Here is a 23080-nt window from a genome sequence, read left to right on the forward strand (position 1 = left end):
TAACTTTTTAAAAATAAGGAGCATTAGACCAAGTTTTAAGAGCTCTGAGTTTCAGCCCACCACATTAACCAGCAAGTCACTTAACTCTTTTAGGACTCAATTATCTCATCTATAAAATGATGAGCACAATGATATCTTTGAACCCTAAACTCCATCCTAAACCATCTTATGTGTAGATAATGACTTTTTTAAATTATCTAAAATAAATTAAACATTTTAACAATCTAATTCTCCAAAATACAGGCTGAAATAGAGAAAGGTAGCAAGGGAAAAGTTTGTTAAAATCAGAGCACTGAAACAGCAACAAAAATAAGAATATATCTGTTTCTGAATGATAACTGCTGAGAGAAAAATATACTAACATTGTCAAAACAATGAATGTAACAAAGGCTAGATGTCACATTTTCAGGAGAAGATTTATCTTGATTTTGATTTGCAGTAAAGTCCAATAGAGTTCCTAGTAAAAACGTGAATGCCACGCAACATTGAGGAAACTTTTCAAGTTATGTCTATATGTTCACATTGTTTCATACTTCAGATTATCCTATTAGATTTGGGACAGATAATTTTGCAATGTTTCTTTCAGACAATCTGAAAATGACTAGGGGGTAAATATTTAATACTTTTTACAATATATTACTAAGACTTCTACCTTCACCCCAAAAATACCATATTAAGGATTAACTTGGAAAATGAAGGGGACTCAGTCAGAGAGAGTAAATAAGAGACTGTTTCAAAGTGCAATTTTCCCTTAGGCCAAAAATACTAGATTTCAAAAAAAACTACTGCATACTGGTTGATTCCAAACATTAGAAGTTTTATATTTCCTATACATATATTTATCTGTTTATAAAAAGCACTATTTTTCCAAAAACATGATCATTTAAAAGTCTTCTTCACAAAACCCTAGTAAATAACTTGAAATAAACATGGAATACAGGGCTTCCCTGGTGGTGCAGTGGTTGAGAGTCCGCCTGCCGATCCAGGGGACACGGGTTCATGCCCCGGTCTGGGAAGATCCCACGTGCCGTGGAGCGGCTGGGCCCGTGAGCCGTGGCCGCTATGCCTGCACTTGCAGAGCCTGTGCTCCGCAGCGGGAGAGGCCACAACAGTGAGAAGCCCGCGTACCCCCCCCAAAAAAAAAAAAAACAACCATGGAATACAGTACCACATACATCTGTACTCTATGACTAAGTACATTTACATAATAGGAGACTGCATTTCTGTAAGACATAAACACCTACAAATGAAGTAAAGGTGAAAAGTTATAGTTTGAGCTATTCTTAAATATTTAGACTTGTTTTTAAACTGCCGTCATAACTGAAACATTCATGGTTTTTTTTTTGGCCACACCGAGCAGCTTGCAGGATCTTAGTTCCCCGACTAGAGATCGAACCCGTGCCCCGTGAAGTGGAAGCACAGAGTCCTAACCACTGGACCGCCAGGGAATTCCCTTCATGCTTTTGTTGGTGGTCCTCTCCTCTCCCAGAATTCCTGACTGCAGCCACAGAAGGAGTTTCTGCCAGTACTACGTCTGCTCCCTTGAAAATACTGAGTGAGCTTCCACCCCTCTCCTTATTTGCTCCTTCCAGTGGTCAGAGATTGACACCTGCTGAATTATATTCTAATGGTGAGTTACTGTGAGTCAGAAGTTGGAAATACACGAAATCCTTTCTCCCTTTTCATCTGTGATCTAATCTAGAAGACTGTTTCCCTTTCACCTTATTCTGTACTTTTTTCTCCAGTGTAAGCACCTGTGGGCAGGTAACCATTCCCTCCCTCCTTGTCTGACAACTGAGTTACGTGTGGCAAGATTGGGATGAAGTGGCTGGTTAGTTATATTGACTTGGAAAATGTCCCGTAAATTCAGCTCTTTTCATAGGTAAAATTCAAGTTCTAAATTCGGAGGAGAGGGAGAGTTGGTAGGAATATTAATTTTGCTAAGGGATCCATGCAGTGTTCTGCAAGCCAGTTATTAGCAGAAAAACCAAGTCTGCTGGGGCTTTGGCTACTTGTTCAACCAGAAATAAAGCTAATGATCCAGAACTCATTTGCTGGTGATCTTTCTGCATATATTTACTATCAACCAAACTTCTAACAGTTAAAAAAAATTAGTGAAAATTTGTTCTAAAATCCTTTTCCATTTGTGCTATTTTTACTTGTTCACTTTCAGACTGTCTAATGCTGGTAAATAATTAACATAGCTTTGTGTTCAATTCTCATGCTGATGTACTGCAACATGATCACTTAAATATTAGTATTTAAAATACTCTTTTTGAAGATAATGAAGTCTAAAAGGACTCATGGCCTAGATTTCAGCCTACAATATTTTTTGTCCCCATGAGTTATTCATATTAATCTGCTTTAATCACTTTAATGAGATATTTGCAAATAATATACATTAAAAGAATTGTTTCCAAATATCTAACAACATACTCCTAGTCCAATAATTAATCTTCCAAGTCATCTTTCCCTAATCTGTCAGCAGTTAGGTATCTGAGGCAAGCCTGGAGTCCATGCAGCTGGTTAGGAAAGTACATTTAGTTTTTGACTTGGAATCAAACCATAATCTGGATACTATTTGGATATACTAAGAAAACAATTGCAAGTAACTCTCAGTTAAGCATTTTTCTTGAACAATAAACTCAGATTTCTGGCTAGGAAACACTGACAAATAATTCATTTCAACACATCTCCAAAGGGATCAAGCTACTAGGCAGTACTGCAAAATGCTGGAAGACAAGACCAAAATAGTAAGATAAGAGCAAAGTGGCACATGAAGAAAATATATTTAAACCACAAGGTGATTTATTTTATCAGAACCTTTCCAATTTACAGTATACCGGAAACATGTTTTAACAAAGCTGGAAAGAACAAAGGAGAGAGAAAGAGAGAACAGAATCTTTTGAGAGGAAGAAGAAAGGACTCTGAAAATGTCAATGGAAAGAGAAACTTGGGAGAAACAAACTTTTATCAGTTTTTCCAAGCATCAGGTCCTATTTAAATTCAACTGGATTCAAGCTATTTTTGAGTACTATGTCCACATTTTATAGTTTTCCTGTCTTCTTCCGCTCTCAGGTGCTCAGCTGTTAATTCTTGCTGCTATGATTATGCCTGTCATTAACAGCTGCCCTACTCCACTAGAAGGGGAATCTGTTGACAACCAGGAAACAAAAAGGAAAAAAACCTAAAAACTTAGTAGTACCATGTACATATTAATAGTCAACAGATTCTGAGACACTATCATGAACAGAAGATATTAACTGCCACTCACGAACTGTGCGACACTGATTCTGCTGACTCAGACATATTTTGCTTTCTGCATGTTTTTTTTTTTTGCTATGTTCCAGATATTTGAGGTTATCACATAAATGCCCTCTGAATAGGTGACATATCTATACTTTTAGAATAATTTAAAGTATGATACTATTCCCTCATAATTCCTTTATATAATAAGTCTTACAAAGTGCAAAGATGAATTTTCTTACAACGACATCCAAATTCAAGAATTAATTGGTTAACTCGTTTACAGCAAAAGAAATTTCCATTCATTTAGTCAAAAGGAATTAATTTTTAAAGTTCATGTTCAAGATGCAGGGATTTAAGTCAGCAAATGTTATCTTCTCAAGGAAGTTTCTTCTACCCTCAAGTTCATAGAAAAATCATAAAATGAAATCACTGGTGGGCACACATGGATTATAAAGCTACCTTTCAAGCAGCTCACTACACAGTCCACAAAGACCAAGAAAATAAATATCAAATTCAAATACCTTATCTTGATAAGACTACTTCACAGTATATATTTTACTAATTATATAGCTTTATTTCACACTCTTTCATGCCATTTTCTATATAGTCTACATACTTATTCTATATCAAATATCAAATGATTTGATAAATTGGTAATCATTTAAAAATGACTCTACTTAAAATAAGAATAAGAATCTAGAATTCAGTATCTCTTAAACACCAGGATCTAGGTTAAAACATTAGCAGTCTTCTTGCTCTACTATTTGTATCTTCACACCAAATATACCCCTTAGGGACCTACATTTTCATATTTTAATAAAGCATTCAAACAATTACTTAAGCTGAACACTGGGACATTTAATAACAAATTTAGTAAGTTTCACAATGTTTTCATATGCATCAAGTCATGATGTTTTCCCAATCAGCTCATTGAAAGGTACACCAACTTAGATTTTTATGAATGTTAATAGCAATATCAATCTTCTTTCCTTAGTTATAAAATGTTTATAACAAAGGTATGACTCAGCTAAAGTATACAAGTACCTTTAAAATAAATGACCAAGGGGGAAGTAATTGAAAAAAAGAGTAACGTCATTCATCTGAATTGAGCATTAAACAAATAATTAATTTGTTCGTGACCCCAATGACACACACTTCTAAGTACATGCTTTGGAATAAATGAACAGCTAGCATTTTACTTAACAAGAACTGCCAAGCCTTTTCTATCAGAAATGACTGAATGAATCCAAAATTTCTATCAGAAATGACTGAATGAATCCAAAATCAAACGGGAAAACACCATTTTCTTTTAAACAAAACTTTCCTTTTTATGTGGATTAGTCTCATTTTTTTGGTTGGTTTTTTGGTACCTTTGAAAATTCTTCAGGTTCCTTTATATCTAATGACCTTGTTGCAAATTCTAGTAGTTCTTCCGAGTTCTCCAGGGCATTATTACATTGACTAAGCTGACTCTAAAAATAAGAATAACAAAAAATCATTAAAATAGAATTTCCTATTGTCATCAGAATTTTAAATATATACTGTTACAATGAACGTTACAATCTTAATAGCAATAATTGAACAAACATTTTAGAGAGGTACTGAAGCAAGGTAATCACTAGTCATATATATAACAAATTTTAATTATCTTAAACTGTCCATAATTTGTCCAGAACAGCTTAATTGCATACAGATAAAGATATACTCATCATTTAAAAACAAAAAAGAAAACAAAGCAATTATAAATGGTTGGGGTCAAATTTATTTAAAGATTCTTCTCAATCAGGTAGTCAGAAAATTTAAAGTAAAATATCAAAATAATCCATCTGCAGGCAACATCCTCTATAATGAAGACAAAATTTCTTGAAGATATTTAATTAAGCTAAAGTTCATGAATCGAGTTACAGGTACATTCAGTTGAGCACAATCTTAGTACTCCACTTATCACATTACTCAAGTAATACATACTCCTATAAATGCTAATTTACAGTTTCCAAAACTGGATAACATAGGAAGTACCTAGATTTCAAAAAAATCAAACAGGAACAAAAAATGGTAACTGTTACAGTGATACGCTCTGTTATACTGATGTGTTAATTTCACCTAACACAATCTTTCCTATTCAGTTCTTTCTCTCCCCTCCCCTCCCCGCTTCTCTCACATTATCATTTGTAGATTTAAAACTAAGCTCAGTTATGTGAAAATACTGTTAGTGATACCTTTAAACAAAGAAACGGACCCATTTCTAAGCTTTTAAATGTATCCAAGATTCTTCTTCAGAATATTTATTAATATCTATTCCGTATTCAAATCTACTTAATTTTCCCTTCCGATACAAACTAAAGATAAACTACATCTGGTTTTATTGGTTTCTGATGTGCCCTGTTTTACTCTGGAAAAGTAGAATAGTTCAGTCATAGTTTGGATTAGAATAGGTTTTCATGTGTCATTCTAAGAACCTAACTACAATTTCATAAAAATACTGCTCTTCCTATGAGTAAGCGTCTTATGAGTTTCAAAGAATTAACAAACCACCATTTGAAATAGAGCTTTATAAAAGCAAAATCACTGAGAATAAGATGGTAGGTATAAATGGTCCATACAGGATCACTAGGGCAGAGTAAGTCAATGTAGTATAAAAGTAAAAAATACCAAGAAGAGGGCTTCCCTGGTGGCGCAGTGGTTGAGAGCAAAAGTCCTGTGCTCCACAACAGGATAGGCCACAACAGTGATACGCCCGCGTACCGCAAAAGGAAAAGAAAAAAAAAAAAAAAAAAAGAACAGAATAACTAGATACCTAACTATAGGGAATTGGTTAAACAAATTTTGATAGGTAATATTAAGAAGAATGTTTTCAAAGACTTTTCAATGGCATGTATCTGGCATAATAAGTGATTAAAAGGCCAGGTTAAAAATTATACATAAGATATTAATTCTATTAAAAATGTCCCTACATATGTGTATTTTATATATATATATTTAAATGTATATTACAAAAAAGAAAAAATAGTGACTATTTCTGAGTGACAGGACTATGGATATCTTTATTTTCTATTTTATAATTTTTCTAAATTTTCTATATGAACAATAAATATTATTCCTTTGTAAAACAATTTTTTAAAAATCCCATTTACAATAGCATCAAAAAGAATGAAATAGGGCTTCCCTGGTGGCGCAGTGGTTGAGAGTCCGCCTGCCGATGCAGGGGACGCGGGTTCGTGCCCCGGTCCAGGAGGATCCCACGTGCCACAGAGCGGCTGGGCCCGTGAGCCGTGGCCGCTGAGCCTGCACGTCCGGAGCAATGGGAGAGGCCACAACAGTGAGAGGCCCGCGTACCACCACCACAGCAACAACAAAAAGAATGAAATACTTCGCAGTAAATTTAACCAAGGAGGCAAAAGACCTATTCACTGAACACTACGTAACGCTGCTGAAAGAAATTAAAGACACAGATAAATGGAAAGACATCCTATGGTCATGGATTGGAAGACTTAATATTGTTAAAACAACCATAGTACCAAAAGCAATCTACAAATTCAATGCAATCATTATCAAAATTTCAATATACACCCACGTATACTGCAGCATTACTCACAACAGCCAAGAGACAGAAGTAGCCCAAATGTCCATAAACAGATAAATGGACATACCACATAAAGAAAATGTGGTAAATACATGCAACGGAATATTATTCAGTCATAAAAAAGACGGAAATCCTGACACATGCTACAAGATGGATAAGCTTTGAAGACATTATGCTAAGTGAAATAAGCCAGTCACAAAGGGACAAATAGTGTATGATTCCACTCATATGAGATATCTAGAGTAGACAATACAATGGTGGTTGCCAGGCAGTGGGGGCAAAGGGCAAATGGGGCGTTGTTCAATGAGTATAGAGTTTCAGTCCTGCAAGATGAAAAAGTCCTAGAGATCTGTTACACAACAATGTGAATACAGTTAATACTATTGTACATTTAAAAATGGTTAAGAGGGTAAATCTTAGGTTTTTTATCACAATTTTAAAAAAACGATATCTATGACCAAAACAAAGAATCATTCTTCTACAAGGTATCAGTACAGTTATATAAAAAATTCACTAATTTTTGCTTTCAATAAATCAAGCATTATACAGACTAAAATTCATATTTAAATAGTTGCACGATCTCACCTGTAACTCCTGTGATTTACGAGCTTGCTCCTGCTTGATACTGTTAATCATACTTTCTTTTACCTCATCCAATATGGAGTATAAACTATCAAATTCTTCATCTAACTCTGAAAGTATGTTAGAAGAATTTTCCTGTTTAATAAACAAAGATTTTACTTAAGAGCTGTCAAACATTAAAAAACTAAAAGATATAGTACTTATCAAAGAAGAGAATAGATTCATACTATGAATCTAATGTCAGCCTCATATCATAAAATAATTAAAATTCTAATATTTGACATACACCTTTAAAAACAGATGAATCGGGCTTCCCTGGTGGCGCAGTGGTTGAGAGTCCGCCTGCCGATGCAGGGGACACGGGTTCGTGTCCCGGTCCGGGAAGATCCCACATGCCGCGGAGCGGCTGGGCCCGTGGGCCATGGCCGCTGAGCCTGTGCGTCCGGAGCCTGTGCGTCCGGAGCCTGTGCTCCGCAATGGGAGAGGCCACAACAGTGAGAGGCCCGCGTACCGCAAAAAAAAAAAAAAAAAAAAAAAAAAAAAAAAAAACAGATGAATCCAAGAAGCAGGCTGCTAATGCTGATAGCTCTACTTCAGCAATGCTATGAGTTAAGTAGCCTTTTATGAACTAGCCCATACTCTCCTCACCTTTTATAAGACTGTTTCCACAGGACAATGTGCAAGTTTGTTTTAAGGTTGTCAACTTTGTCCAGACCTTTAGGCTCTAAGGCAGACCCTAAGCCAGTGGTTCTCAACTTTTGGTGTGTATCAGAATCATCAGTGAAGCAGATTTTAATAAAATATTCCAGAGAGTTTGATTCTGTAACTCTGAGAAATAGTCTGGGCATTATAGGGATGGGGCTGATTTTGCGCAAATTTTTAAATCTTTCAGGTTGCCTAAAACACTGCATTTACATAAGATAAGCAGAATTAAAACACTAATTAATTCCTTACTGGGTCCCAAGAGATTTATCAAACACTGAATTTCGGTGCTAGGAGGAACCTCAGAAATCATCTACTGACTAGAATCTGTAGTCAAACTTCTAAATTTTATAAACTAAAATCTGTTTATAAAGTCTGTTGACCTCCAAGAGTTCCTCACTGCTTCATTAAGCAAGATGACGCTATTTCAACAAGAAATAACAAAATATCTGTGAAATCCCTTGATAAGTGATATTCACACTTGCAACAATTATGAGATAGAAGAAATCATCTTAAGGCATTTTTCAACATAGATGAATCATTCAACTAAGAGAAGTGAAATTGGCACTGGTTTACAAAACTAATACACAAAATCTACTGTAATATTACAATCCAAACTTTTACTTAAAATGTTTATAAAAACCAGACATCATCTCACTGGAGTCTTGCCAAAAGTGGTGTTAATCATTTTACTAGTTTCTTTACAGTAGTAAGAACATGACGTGGAGGAAGAAATGTGCAGTCTGGAAGGCAGAAGACCTAAGTCCTAAGTCCTAAGTCCTAAGGCAGAAGACCTAAGTCAAATTCCACATTAATGTGGAATTAATTAATTCCACATTAACTCAGTAACAGTGTGACCTTGGACAAGCCACTTAAATTCCTGGACCTCAATTTTTTCATCTGTAAAAAGGAACTGGACCGCTCTTTCCCCTCAATAACCAACTGGCACATTCTTATGGTCTCTCGTCCACTACAGCTTATGCTCCCATCTTCAGTGACGAGGGTGTAGCTTAATTCCCCCTCTATTTTTTTTATGGATGCTAAGGTAAAGTCCTAATAATCTGTCAATCAGAAAAACAGTGTGAGCTAGCTCTATCTAAAGGTACCCTTTTACAGATTTCAAATGTGATGATTCTCTTGTCCATAGACCACGAGTTTTAGAACCACTAGCTTTGCTTATTTAAAGAAACTGGATTAGTGGAGTCACCAAATTTTCCAATAAAATAGTTTGAGAAAGACAGTTAAACTGGTGAAGATTATAATTAACTAACTTCAATTACAGCAAATTCAGAAGTAAAGAAAATACAAGACCATAAGGTTTAACAGGCCAGGCAATTACCTAGGCTGAACCAAACAAAAACCACAGGAAAGGATTCACTGTCTACAAGTATCCTGGAAATCTTCTATGTTTATTTCACAAAGAAATGACCCTTAAATTAATTAAAGCACATTCATGGGAAAGCATCACCAGCTTATCTTAAGGTCTCTTCCACAATCAACATTTGATTATTTACAGTATGGATTATCCACCTATACCTGGGACCATTTCCTTAAGTATTCCCCTCTCTCCTCAATGGGCACTTTACCTTTCACTTTTATATCTTACTTTCATCTAGTTCTGCAAGTGGACCTCATACCATCTACATTTTCCTTCTACTATTTACAGTAAAAGAAATGTTTAGCTTCCCAGTACTTTTGGAAAGGTACAATTTGCTCTTAATTGGAATTAGAAAAGACAAACATGAAACGGAACGGAAGAAAAGTGAACATTATAATATTCCTAGCAATATTCCAGAGTTTTCTTTTTCCCTTACTATTTGATCTTTCCATGGAGAACGTGGGAATAGCAAATAAAGCATTTTTATTTATCTGCCATTTAAAAACCCTGCTCTCACCTCCATTAGTTTATAATCTATAGTTGACAGTGTATATTTATACTTCTGATTCGACCCAACAATCATTAATTGTGACATATTCACACAATTTTTTTAAAAACAGATTCATACCTGAACTCCTTTTAGTGTTTGATTTAGTGTATCAATAAAGTTCTGAATTTCATCATTTTTATTTGCCAGAGTTGAAATGATCCTTTGTAGAGCTTCCTAGGATAAAAAAAAGTTTTTTTAAACACTATGATATTTTATTAAAAGAGAAAGTTATAAACTTTATAACAACAACTCTCTAAACAAACTCTGTAAGAGTATATTACATAATAAACAGGAGCAACGTAAAACTGTTCATTGTTCAAACGCTATAATTACAAAAGATGGGATATATATTGGTACTGTTTTACAACCTCTTATTCCTAGTATACAACTTAATTACTACCATATCTTTCACACTGAAGATGATCAATATTATTTAACATAAAGACTGTTACTTTAGGTCATAAGGCCATGGCAAACGAACAGAACCAAATCCTTAAACGTTGCAAAAATAAATGGAAACTTCTAATCAACATCAGGAAATGAGGAATAAAAGCAGAGACACTGAAATTTGACATTTATTTATAAAATTTGACATTTATTTATAAAAATTAAAAACATATTTTAGAAATATGAAAGTAGATAATACATTTGCAGTTACAATTACAACATTCATTGCAATATTTACAGATGCTATAGAACCATAATAAATAAGGTAATTTTAGTAGCAAATACCTCAGACTTTTTGATAATGCTTCCTATTTAAATAAAACACTTGATTATTTAACTTTCTCATACTCTCTACTTCAGTGTTGTCCAATAAAATTTCCTGCTATAATGGAAATATCCTATATATGTGCTGTTCTATATGGTAGTAACTAGTCACATGAAGCTAATGAGCTCTTGAAATGTGGATAGAGCAACTGAGGAACTAAATTTATTTTAACATGAATTAATTTCACTTTTTATTACACATGTGACAAGTGCTGTCATATTGTACATCACAGGTCCAGTTGTTTAATAACCCTTCATGGGTAGTAAAAGCAAAATCCAAACAAGGTACTTGTATTCTCAGTAAAAATCAAAAGCAAGTACTTTCACTTTATAATTTTTCCCAGAAGTACAAGCCTTATTTCCGTAAGTACCTACAAACATAAATATTTTAATAATTTCCTATAAGATTTTGTGTAATAAAGGTTCTCCTCAAAATATTATCAAAAACTGATAAAAGGCTAAATATAGGGCTTCCCTGGCGGTGTAGTGGTTGAGAGTCTGCCTGCGAATGCAGGGGTCACGGGTTTGCACCCCAGTCCGGGAAGATCCCACATGCCGCGGAGCGGCTGGGCCCGTGAGCTATGGCCACTAAGCCTGCACGTCCGGAGCCTGTGCTCCACAATGGGAGAGGCCACAACAGTGAGAGGCCCGCGTACCGCAAAAAAAAAAAAAAAAAAAGGCTAAATATAAAGAGCTCAGGAAATAATCTGATAAAGGGATAACATTTCATATAAATGCTCATAAAGCATTATAGTAAAAAAATTAAAATAATTACAGCTCTCATTTCATTCTCCCAACAATCCCTGGAGATAAGTAGGTATTATCATCCCTGGGCCAGACTAAGGCTCTCTGCTTCACTTACCAATACTATTTCTTCCCATCCTCACCACTGTTGTTTTTTTAGTATAATAACACAACAAAGTTATGCTATGAAAGAGTTAGCTGTTTATCCTCTCGGTGTTCCCTCCAGAAACAGGTACATGGAGATTTGAGTACAAAGACAACGCAGAATGCAGCCAGTACCTGGGGGAGGGGTGGGCACAGCTGGAGGGACGAGAGTGGTAGTACAGAGATGTAGAAAACGAGGGTAGAAGACTTAAGAGTCTTTCGAGTATTCACCCAAGACAGACTCTCTATATACTTTAAAAAACACAATGGAACAGTAAAAATGGTTCTGCCAGTCCTCGGCCTGTGTACAGTAAGCTTCAATTAAGATTGGGCTTTTCAGGTTAATAGACTGACTATCTGCATCCTCTTCTAACCCTCCCAATGGTAGGGTTACATCCATATTATATAGATGAGAAAACAGAGATTCAATCAGGTTGCCCAAAGTGACACTGCTTGTAAAGGAATGATTATGCTCAGTCTATCTCGAAAGCCCATGCTCTTTACCACTTTAGAATACTGCCTCTAAACCTAACCAATTTGCCCGTTATATGAAACACCCATACAATAAATTACATATTGTTTTAATATTTTGGTTTGCTAAGACTCTTCAATGACATATAAAATCACTGGAATTTTCTTGGAGAATCACAGCTTGAGCTTAAGCTTTGTCCACTGAAATTAGTGAAATTCTGGTAAAGGAACTCGATTGTAACATTTTAACTTCTATCCACATACAACTATTATAATTCAAGAATCTGGCACTTCCCTGGTGGTCCCATGCCTAAGTAAGACTCTGCACTCCCAATGCAGGGGGTCAGGATTCGATCCCTGGTCAGGGAACTAGATCCCACATGCCACAACTAAAAGATCCCACATGCCACAACTAAAAGATCCTATGTGCCACAACTAAAAGATCCCACATGCCACAACTAAAAGATCCTGTGTGCCACAACTAAGACCAGCGCAGCCAAATAAATAAATAAATGTTTAAAAAAAAAGAAAGGAGTATCATTTTAAAAAAATAATTCAAGAATCTGACATAATATAAACACATATAGAAATTCTGGTATTCCAAGAAAAAAGTTCTGAAAGCAGGACTACATAAGCTGAGTTCTGAAACTTTACCCTAGCCTGTGTATGTGACATGAGGTTAAAGTTTTCTCTAGGTGGTAAGACCCAGGGAAGAGATCTATACAGGGATAATGTGTTCCTAATATAGGAGGTATGCAAGGGGAGGCAAGTCCGGTAGAACTTTTTTTAAAGTATTTTCTAAATATGGCAAGCAACATACCAGGGCAGGATAAGAAACTTTGAGAAAGAGGCAAAAAAGAACTAAAAGATACCATAATGCACGGAGTTTTCTACCCTACTTTACCCCTCCAGGGCCTCCAAATTTAATCACTAGCTTTTATAATGGAGACACAAGTAATTGATAAAGAAGCTGAGGAGGAAGTGCAAAGCCAGAAGTCTCAATGAAAGTGATGTAAGCTGTGTACAGCACCTATTCTCTGAGCTCCAGACCATTTTAATCCAACTGCTTACTTGAAATCTCCACTCGGATGTCTCAAAAGCACTTCAAAACTCAACATGTCACAATGTCCTCCACTAAACCTGAGCCCTCCTCTAGTGTTCTATCTCTGCCAATGGCACTACCAGCTGTAAAACCAGAAACCTAGCAACTCAAAATCAAAAACAAAACAACAACAACAAAAAAAACAATTAAAAAATCAGCAGAGGACCTGAACAGATTTTTCCAAAAACGACATACAGATGGCCAACAGGCACATGAAACAATGCTCAACATCACTAATCATCAGGGAAATGCAAATCAAAACCACAATGAAATATTACCTCACACCTGTCAGAATGGCTATTATCAAAAAGACAACAAATAACAAGCTCTTGAGAGGATGCAGAGAAAAAGCAACCCTTGTACACTGTTGGTAGAAAGGTAAATTGGTGCAGCCACTACGGAAAACAGTAGGGAGTTTCCTTAAAAATGAAAATAGAACTACCATACCATCCAGCAATTCTATTTCTGGGTATTTATCTGAAAACAAAAATACTAACCTGAAAATACTAATTCAAAAAGATAAATGCACTCCTATGTTCACTGCAGCATTATTCACAATAGCCAAAACAAGAAAGCAACCTAAGTGCCCATTGATAGATGAATGGATAGTGAAGATGTGAGCTATATACACTGGAATATTACTCAGCCATAAAAAAGAATGAAATCTTGCCACTTGCAACAACATGGATAGACCTAGAGGGTATTATGTTAAGTGAAATATGTCAGACAGCAAAAGATAAATACCATATAACTTCCCTTATACGTGAAATCTAAAACACAAAACAAATGAACAAACATATTAAAATAGAAGGAGTCATAGTTACAGAGAACAAACAGGTGGTTGCCAGAAGGGAGAGGGGGAGGGGGATGGGTGAGGTAGGTGAGGGAGATTAAAAGGTAAAAACTTCCAGTTACAAAATAAATGGGTCTCAGAGATAAAATGTACAGTGTGGTAAAAATAGTCAATAATAATGTAATATCATTGTATGGTGACAGATAGTAATTAGATTTATTGGGGTGATCATTTGTAATGCATAGCAATATTAAATCACTATGTTGTGTGATTAGCATAGTTAATTCCTACAGGAATTAACACAGTAGGTCAATTATACTTCAAAAATAAACTCACAGAAAAAGAGATCAGATTTGTGGTTACCAGAGGCAGAGGGTGGGGGGACTCAGAAGCAGATGAAGGTAGTCAAAAGATACAAGTACTAGGGGTATAATGCACAACATAATAAATATAATTAACACTGCTATATGTTATATATAATTAACACTGTTGCCTAGTATATATGAAAGTTGTTGAGAGTAAATCCTGAGTTCTTGTCAAAGAAAAAATACTTTTCTCTTTTTCTTTTATTTTTTATCTACATGAAATGATGGATGTTCACTAATCTTACTGCAATAATCATTTCATGATGTATGTAAGTCAAATCATTATACTGTACACCTTAAACTTATATAGTGATATAAGTCAATAAAACTGGAAGGAAAAAAACCCCAGAAACCTAGGCCATCATCATTACATCCTTTCCTTTCATTTGTGCTCTACACGCAGTCACCAATTCTGTAGATTTTACCTCCTAAATAACTCTGTAATCACTATTACCACAAGTCAGTATCATATCTCAACTTATATTCTTGCAAAACTTCTTAACAGGCCTCTGATCCATTCTTTCTCCCCAGTAATCAGCTCTCTATATTGCAGCTAGAGTAATATGTTAGCATCACTCTTCCTGCTTACTTGTCTTGCCACAAGTCCTTGGAAAAAACTGAAAATCTTTTAACATGAGCTGTTAACATGACCTTAAACATGACATTACATAATCTGTAAGACCCTGCATGATCTTCCTTCCCATTGCCTACCTCACCTGTTTCAACTCACACCAGACTACTTCTCTCTTGCTGTATTCCAGCTGCAGTAGCCTGCTGTGAGTTTCTCTAATATGCTTTGCTTCCCACCTGGGAACCCTCACATTTATCAATTCTTCCTGTTCTAAAACATATACACAATTTTTTGTTAAAACAAGTTCCAAAAACTTTTTTTTGGAATGAGCCCATTCTATATATCTAAGTATACACACACATGCGCGCGCGCACACATGCACACTTGCTTCATTTATTATCAAAGCCTGACGGTGAAGAAGGGCAAAGACAACTTTGAACTGGGACTCTATCAACCTGAAAGAATGCCTACCAGGGTCTCTCAGACTCCATCTCAGATCTCAAGTCTCCCATTACCCTCCAAATACTGATGGATAAAGTGACAGATAAACATAGACGGATAAAGGCAATATAAATTATCTGAAGTTTATCTAGATAATATAACTGATTTTGCAAGACTTCAGGTGGCCATGACTAAAAAGCTTTAGGTGATATAGGTCTGAAGATATGCTTTCACAAATATGAATTCTGCTAGATCACAGTAAAATATATAGAATGTATGTCTCCAGAGACAGTATGCATAGGCAATCTCAGCCATTATCCTTTGGTCACGCACCTCAGTCACCAGGAGCTCAAGAAAACCTACACTATCAAAATTAAGCCTCTCAATTACTTGACTATGGAATTTGTCTAAGGTAACTGCTATGTTAACAAAGGGGAGGGAGGCGGGAATGACACACCCCAGCCAAGCACAACTGCAGTCACTCCTATGGAATGGTTCAAAGTAATCTGGGATGTACAAGGCATGAGGTACCCTCTTCAAAGAAGCATAGCTTAAAGTTATGCTTATAGTCCCTATAAATCATGAGAAGTAAAAGCACAATCAATTGACTCTAAGCAAAATAATAATAACTAACACTTTTATACTCTTAAGGGCCAAGCACTATCTTAAGCTCTTTACATGCATTAATTTGTTTAATCCTCTCAACAATCCTATGAAGTAGGATACTTGGTTATCTCCGTTTTCCAATTTGGAAGCTGAGGTATAAAGAGGTTAAGTAACTTGCCCGGGACCTCAGAGTTAGTATGTGGCAGAACCAGAATTCAAATTAAGATAGTCTGACTCCTGAGTCTATGCTCTTAACAATTAGCACCCTATGACCTGAAAACAAAGATCAGAGGCCCATGAAAAGAACGTCAGAACATCTAAGAGCATCAAAAGGACTTAAGATTTTCTTTAAGACTGGAAAAAACTAGGAATGAGCAACAGGCTGTAACATGTACCGCCCTGCCAAACACAAGGGCAACAGTAACAGCTCTTCTTACCACAGGCATATGATCATTAACTCTGAGAACATGATGACGGCCACCATCTGAAATGGCATGGTTCTACTGGCTTTAGCTTAGTATATGTGAATATGACAAATTCAAATGTGAGTCTTAATTCTGCATTCAACAAAAAACTCTGCCAACTGGGCTACTTAACTGGAAACTATCCAGTGCAATAAGTGCCTGAAGTTATGATGCAGAAACTTCCTGTTCTTAGAACCAGTGGCAAAAAACCATTATACCCGTGTTTACGTGCTACTCTGAATCCAAAGGCATCAATAACCAAGTGGCCATAATTAGACACTGTGATATATGGGTTTCCCACCAGCGTCTACTCAGACAAGGAGAAAATTTCTGGTTCAAATTCTACATTAGTATTCCAGACAGTTGAGATACATGAATCTAGAACCACTGCAAATATCACTAATCAATCTACAATTTAAAGGGGCCAAACTATTACTAGAGTCATTTCAGTTAGTATTCATTAAGCACTTTCTACGTGCCAGGCACTATACTAAGCTTCTAACATGGACTATCTTTTTAATTATCACAATAGACAGCGATATGTCTTTGTATTTTATGGTTGAAGAAAGAGAGGTTAAAGAAGTTATGAAACTTCCTTTGACCACACAGCTGTCAAATGGCAGTCACAATTCAAATCCAGGAAGCTGCCCCCGGAGGCTGTACTTTTACACCACTCTAGGCTGTATACACTGCAGAGGACTGTACAAAACAGTCATAGGGTTCCTGCAACCAGAGAAAAGGGATCAGTGAAAAATCCTAATGCCACCAGGAATTACGCCACTTGTATCACTCCACACCAAAGACCTCTCCTTTGAATCAGGTAATGAGTAGAAATCCAGAATGCTCTATCCAGCTGGTAAGTTAGACAACCAGAATCTTACCAGCTGACCATAGTTATGGCAACACATAACAAGAGTATTGTGCTCAAAAGTGATGCAACGAGCTAGAAAAGGAGAATTATATATTGTTGAGGAATTCAGGAATCTGATAATCATAAATAGCTAACTGGTAGAAAGCTACGCCCTCTGTAACAGTGAAACAGCTGGGATTACTACCACTGTACACAGATGCAACTGAGGTGATCCACAGGAAAAAAATCTAATAAAAGACCTGGTAGGGAATACTGTCTTTTCACCCTGAGCCCAGTTGTAGATATCAGAGCAGAAGAAGAGGTTCTTTCCCAACTAGGATTTGGGGAAATACAGTGTATCAGAGGCTGAGGAAGGCTCATCCATTTTTGCAGCCTCTGAACTGTCTGTTCCATCCAATGAAGTCTAGGAGGCTCACATTCGGCCACAGAAACCAGAGGACTCATCATCTAATTAAGGGAGGTGGAATGGAAGTAGAGATGGGGGTACTCTCAGGTACCACTAGTAGCAGTATAAACTGACAAAACCTTTCTGAAGGGCGACTTGGCAATCAAAAGATATTTAAAAGCATATACACAATGACTCAGTAATTCCATTTCTACTAATTTATTCTAAGTAAATAATTAAAGAGTGTAAGCCGAGACTTGACGACAAAGATTTCATCTTACTGTTATTTATAATATTAAAAGGTTAGGACCAACATAAAAGTATGACAAAAGGATACTAACTAAAAATCAAGTAGGGCTTCCCTGGTGGCACAGTGGTTAAGAATCCTGCCAATGCAGGGGACACAGCTTCGACCCCTGGTCCAGGAAGATCCCACATGCCGTGGAGCAACTAAGCCTGTGCGCCACAACTACTGAGCTTGCGCTCTAGAGCCTGTGAGCCACAACTACTTAGGCCCACGTGCCACAACTACTGAAGCCCGTGTGCCTAGAGCCTGTGCTCTGCAACAAGAGAAGCCACCGCAGTGAGAAGCCCACGCACTGCAACAAAGAGTAGCCCCCACTCACCACGACTAGAGAAAGCGTGCGTGAAGCAACAAAGACCCAATGCAGCCACAAAAAAAAAAATTAAAAAAAAAAATCACGTAATATATATCCATATTAAAGAATTCTGCTAAATCATTAAAGTGTTGTAGAATGATATTAACATGGAAAAAGATATCCCTACATATTAAGTGAGAGCAAATTATAAATCACTATACATAGTGTGATACCATAGTTTTTTTAAGTTTCTATATGCATTAAAAAAGACTGGAATGTAATACATACAAATGTTAAAGGAAGTTATCTCTGGGTGGCAGGATTATGGGTGATTTTTATTTTATTTTCATTTATCTATATTTCCTAATTTCCTACAATAAACTTGTGCTACTTATATTTATAATGCAACAGAAGTGCACAGGCTGGCTGTGCTAACACTATTATAAATTAGTTCAAAATATAATTAGCTATCATCAGCAAATATCAATAACTGAGACCATATTAATCAGAACCTTGTGGCCGGGAAGAAGTGCCAACTGAGGATATAAAACATAGAAAAAGAAAGCTGTAGAAAAAATCCACTAACTTCAAAGTATTGTCCACCCTACATTGGAGTGGAATATCGATCACTATGGCATTCAATATGTGTTTGCTGCATGAATAATCCTGCTTACATTAAGCCAGGCACTGCAAAGAACCATTGTCCTTAAAAAAATTTTTTTAAGTTAGGTCTGTTTCACTATATTTCTAGTTTCTTTTTAAACTGTCAAGTTCAATAAAAATGAAGGTGTCTGTATTTAAACACAGTGATACAAGTATGTCAGCATGGTCCTTTGAAGAGGGTACCTCATACTTTGTACATCCCAAATTACTCTGATCCGCTCCACGGGAATGACTGCAGTTGTGCTTGGCTGGGGTGTATAAAAACCCCAGTTATACTTTCCTGGTCACACCTCTATTTTAGAAAGCAAAGACCTTCCCTCAAAAAAGAAAGAGAGCTGGAGAGAAGGGAGATACATGTACTACAGAAAAATGATTTGTAGCAGCAAGGGAGACCAAATTCCAGAGTTTTATCTAAATCATGTTCTATACTTTCTATCAACGATTTTTACTAGACTAAACTAGTTTCTCAATAACAACAACAAAAAAACTACTTTATAGGGGTTTATAGCTTAAGTTTTATCTTAAGATCTAAGATATATCTTAAGATAAAGATATATCTTTTTATATTTTAAGATATATCTTAAGTTAATATCTTAAGTTTTAGTGACATTAATCATGCCACCATTTAAAGGCAAAGGAGCAAGGCAAGAAGGGTGGTAATGAAAGAAGCTTGAGCTGGGAAGAAAGACCTGGTATGAATCCAGACTATCACTTGCTAGCTGTGTGACTCTGAACAAGTTATTTAACCTCTCTCAGTTCCATCTTCCATATCTTTACAACAGGAATAACAGCTGTTGTGAGAATTTAAAGCAGTCTAATACAATACTGGATACAGAACAATACTCAAATTTCATTCCTCTTTCCTTTCCTCAGGACTGAGAAAAAGGCATAATTTTGCAACATGAGAGACGGTTGGTTATCTGGATATGGTGGAGGCCTCCGAACTGTTAGGGTACAACAAGAAGGCAAAGGATAGCAAATACCAGGGCAGAGGAAGAAACTGGGATGAGAAAGCCAAGTCTAGACATGCTACTGGTTGCAGGTCGTGTTGTGCTTTAAAATTCTCCCTACTCAGTTCAATCTCCTCAGTCTAGGTTTGTTCAGTCTTGCACATCAAGCCTTGCCTGACTGTCACTATTCCTCTCTAAGCAGAAAGTAGAATATGCAGGGGAAAGGGAGGAAAAGCAAACAACTGACAATGTATGCTCTTGATGACATCTTCCCTCTGGGATCCCTTCCCCTTTCCTCTCCACCTTTATTATTCCTACAGCACAAACCCTTCCTAGAAACAGCAACCCCTATGAATATGAATGATCTCCTGCACAAGAATTTAACTGAAACTATCAAATTCTAAGCACCAAGATTCTAGAAAGGTGCAAATGTCTTATTTGTTTCAATGGTTTCTTTGAACATACACATTTTATCAGGTAAAGAAACCTTTGGGATTTTATCTTAAAACCACTTAAGGACATAATCAAAAGGTTTGAGTATCAAATAAAGCCACCTATCCATAACACATCCTGTTCACAAGTGTCCCAGAAACTCGATATAAACAAAATCCCTCTGTTTATTTCTAGAAGATAATACTGTGGTTTTCTGTATCCAACAGTACACCTTACATACCCAAGGTAATTATGTTTTCTTCCTCTACTCAAACAGAGCATCTGTTGCTAACACAAGTCCAAGTTATTTTCACAGACAAAAAAGCAGCTGGTCAAGCTAATCCATTTGCTGACTAGCCACCATCAAGCTTCTGTAAGACTGTCCAGTTAACTTAACCTCTATTGTCAGATTGCATGAGTCAGAATTTCCAATCCTCTTTCAATTAGGATTTAACAACTCTTCTTTGGCACCATCATTTGCAACATTTATTACAGACATAAACACAGAAAACATGCTTTTAAACTTAAGGACAAAGGTAAGAAATGGTTAGACTGGATTAGAAAAATAGTAATACAAATTATCAACAAAGGGATAAAGTTACTTTGAAGTTGAGATTATGAGATTACTAATAGCTAACGGATAGTACTTATGTGTGCTAGGCACCAAGTGATTTTTAAAAATTAACACGATCTTCATAACTCTTTGAGGTAAGGAGACTTTAAAGATGAGGAAATGGAGACTGCAAATTGCCCAACCTCATTCAGTTCATAAATAGAAGGACTGGAGACGACTCTGAAGCCATCCTCTTAATAATTTAAAGCCCAAATCCCAAATACCTTACAAATGGATATATATTCAAGCCACTCTCACCCTCTGCCACTTGCAGTAGCTATGTTTCCTTATGCTGACTAAGGTATCATCCCTGCTATTATTTTCGTTGTAACATTCTATAATAGAAAAGAAAAATCATGCCAGGGGTGTACTACTACTGTTTTATTTCAAGGGAAATACATAACCAGCTCAGTTCATTATTAGTTGAGGTATATAATTGAATCTGCAGTAATTCATGAGAAAAGAATGCTCAAATTCAGAGCACTGAACTGGTTATAAGCATCAACACATGATGCTTATTTTAAGCTACAAAACAAAGCGTTTTTTATTAGAAATATTATTTAATACTATCAATGAAATTCAACATATTTTCTAATATTGAGAAGTTGATTCTCTAACTTATCTAAGATACATTAGTACCAGTAAGAAAGAACAGCTAATTCTTCTCTACCTCTGGTAAAACTGTACACAGTATGTGTAGGTACTCAAATACAACATTTGGAATGAAACCAAGTTCAGATCTTAGCCTTATGTATGGCTAGTGGTATGACCTTGCAGGACTCACTCCAACTCTTGAGTCCTCATTAAAATGAGAGACAATGCATGCCCTGGCAAAATAAGATGATCCACATTAAAATACTTTTTAAAATTATATTTTACAGCACACAGAGTATTTTACTACTTATTCTTTGTAAACTTTAAAGCACTGTACTTTAAAGTACATAATTCATACTTAATTATATTACCTGCTTTTTACAGTAACTATAAAATATTCTCATTTCCACTGTATAAATGAGGAAATTGATTAATCACAGTTAAGTGATTTGCTCCGTATCACAAAGCTACATATAGCAGCATGGAACCCAAGTCTCTGGACTCCAGGTCTTTGCCCTTCCGTTTGTTCTGAACTAATGTCCACTCAGATATCACATGACTTTTATTTAAAAAGTTAAATAAGCTTTGAAATGTTTTACAAATTCAAAACACACAAAATGTAATTTTTAAAAAAATGTCTTACTAATAGTCATGAAAATTAAAAATTGAATATACCTGAGTTTCAGGATGCACACATACAATGAAATCATATGACTTTTGTTAAATACTGTAATAGTTAACGCTAAACAACATCACTACACTATTCTCTCATGCCCCCAGTGCTCAAGGAAGTGAATCCAGGCAAAATTATAGAAAACAATGTTCTAACGTTTTTTCCAGTACTTTCTATCTAATAATAGAAAAGAATGGCCTCTTGGACATGCCCTTGTTTTTCCCTGCTACATTATTAGTAACACTGTGTTCCTTCTTATTATACTGCACTATATTTCAATTACTATAATCTAACAAAGAGAGCACCGTGGTTGATTTTTATATAGGGATTATAACTAAATATTAATAACACTTCTAATTGTATTCAAACGTTGGCTATGTTCTCTAAATATATATATTTTGGTTAATAGAAACGGCTAGTTCTGTATACCCTTTCTTTAACTTGTTCAGAAAGTATAAAACATGCCAAAACAACCATTAAGGTAACTGACCAGCAACACTGAACTGGTCAGAGGGTGGGACCGCTGCTCTGACAACTGTCAGTCTTTTCTCTCAATTCAACCAACACTAAACACCAAGACGTGCTAGTGAACTAGTCCCGAGGAGGGCTGGGGCGGTGGACAAGGCTGGGGCGGGGGGCGGTACTAAGGAGATCTGGTTCCCGACCTAAAGAAGCACAGATTTTGCCAAGATAGGAGAAGACTGGGTCGAGGAGAGGGGCCAGCTTCGGCGTCAGCCGGTAGACCCCCATGTGCCTTGGCTTCCTCTTCTGCTAAGGATGGATA

The 23080-nt window shown here is 36.2% G+C and overlaps 1 protein-coding gene across 3 annotated transcripts in view; it reads right to left on the reverse strand.

Annotated features, from left to right (window-relative positions):
• FSD1L (fibronectin type III and SPRY domain containing 1 like) overlaps positions 1-23080 on the reverse strand; it is a 65933-nt gene that overhangs the window by 42364 nt on the left and 489 nt on the right. For all 3 annotated transcript variants that reach the window (XM_032635889.1, XM_032635890.1, XM_032635888.1), the window contains exons 2-4: positions 10123-10218; positions 7418-7549; positions 4620-4721 (exon numbers count right to left, since the gene is read on the reverse strand). In XM_032635889.1, coding sequence (XP_032491780.1) covers positions 4620-4721; positions 7418-7549; positions 10123-10218 — 330 coding nt within the window. The remainder of the gene's footprint in view (positions 1-4619; positions 4722-7417; positions 7550-10122; positions 10219-23080) is intronic.

Source organism: Phocoena sinus, chromosome 6 (assembly GCF_008692025.1).
Source record: "Phocoena sinus isolate mPhoSin1 chromosome 6, mPhoSin1.pri, whole genome shotgun sequence".
NCBI classification, from domain to species: Eukaryota; Metazoa; Chordata; class Mammalia; order Artiodactyla; family Phocoenidae; genus Phocoena; species Phocoena sinus.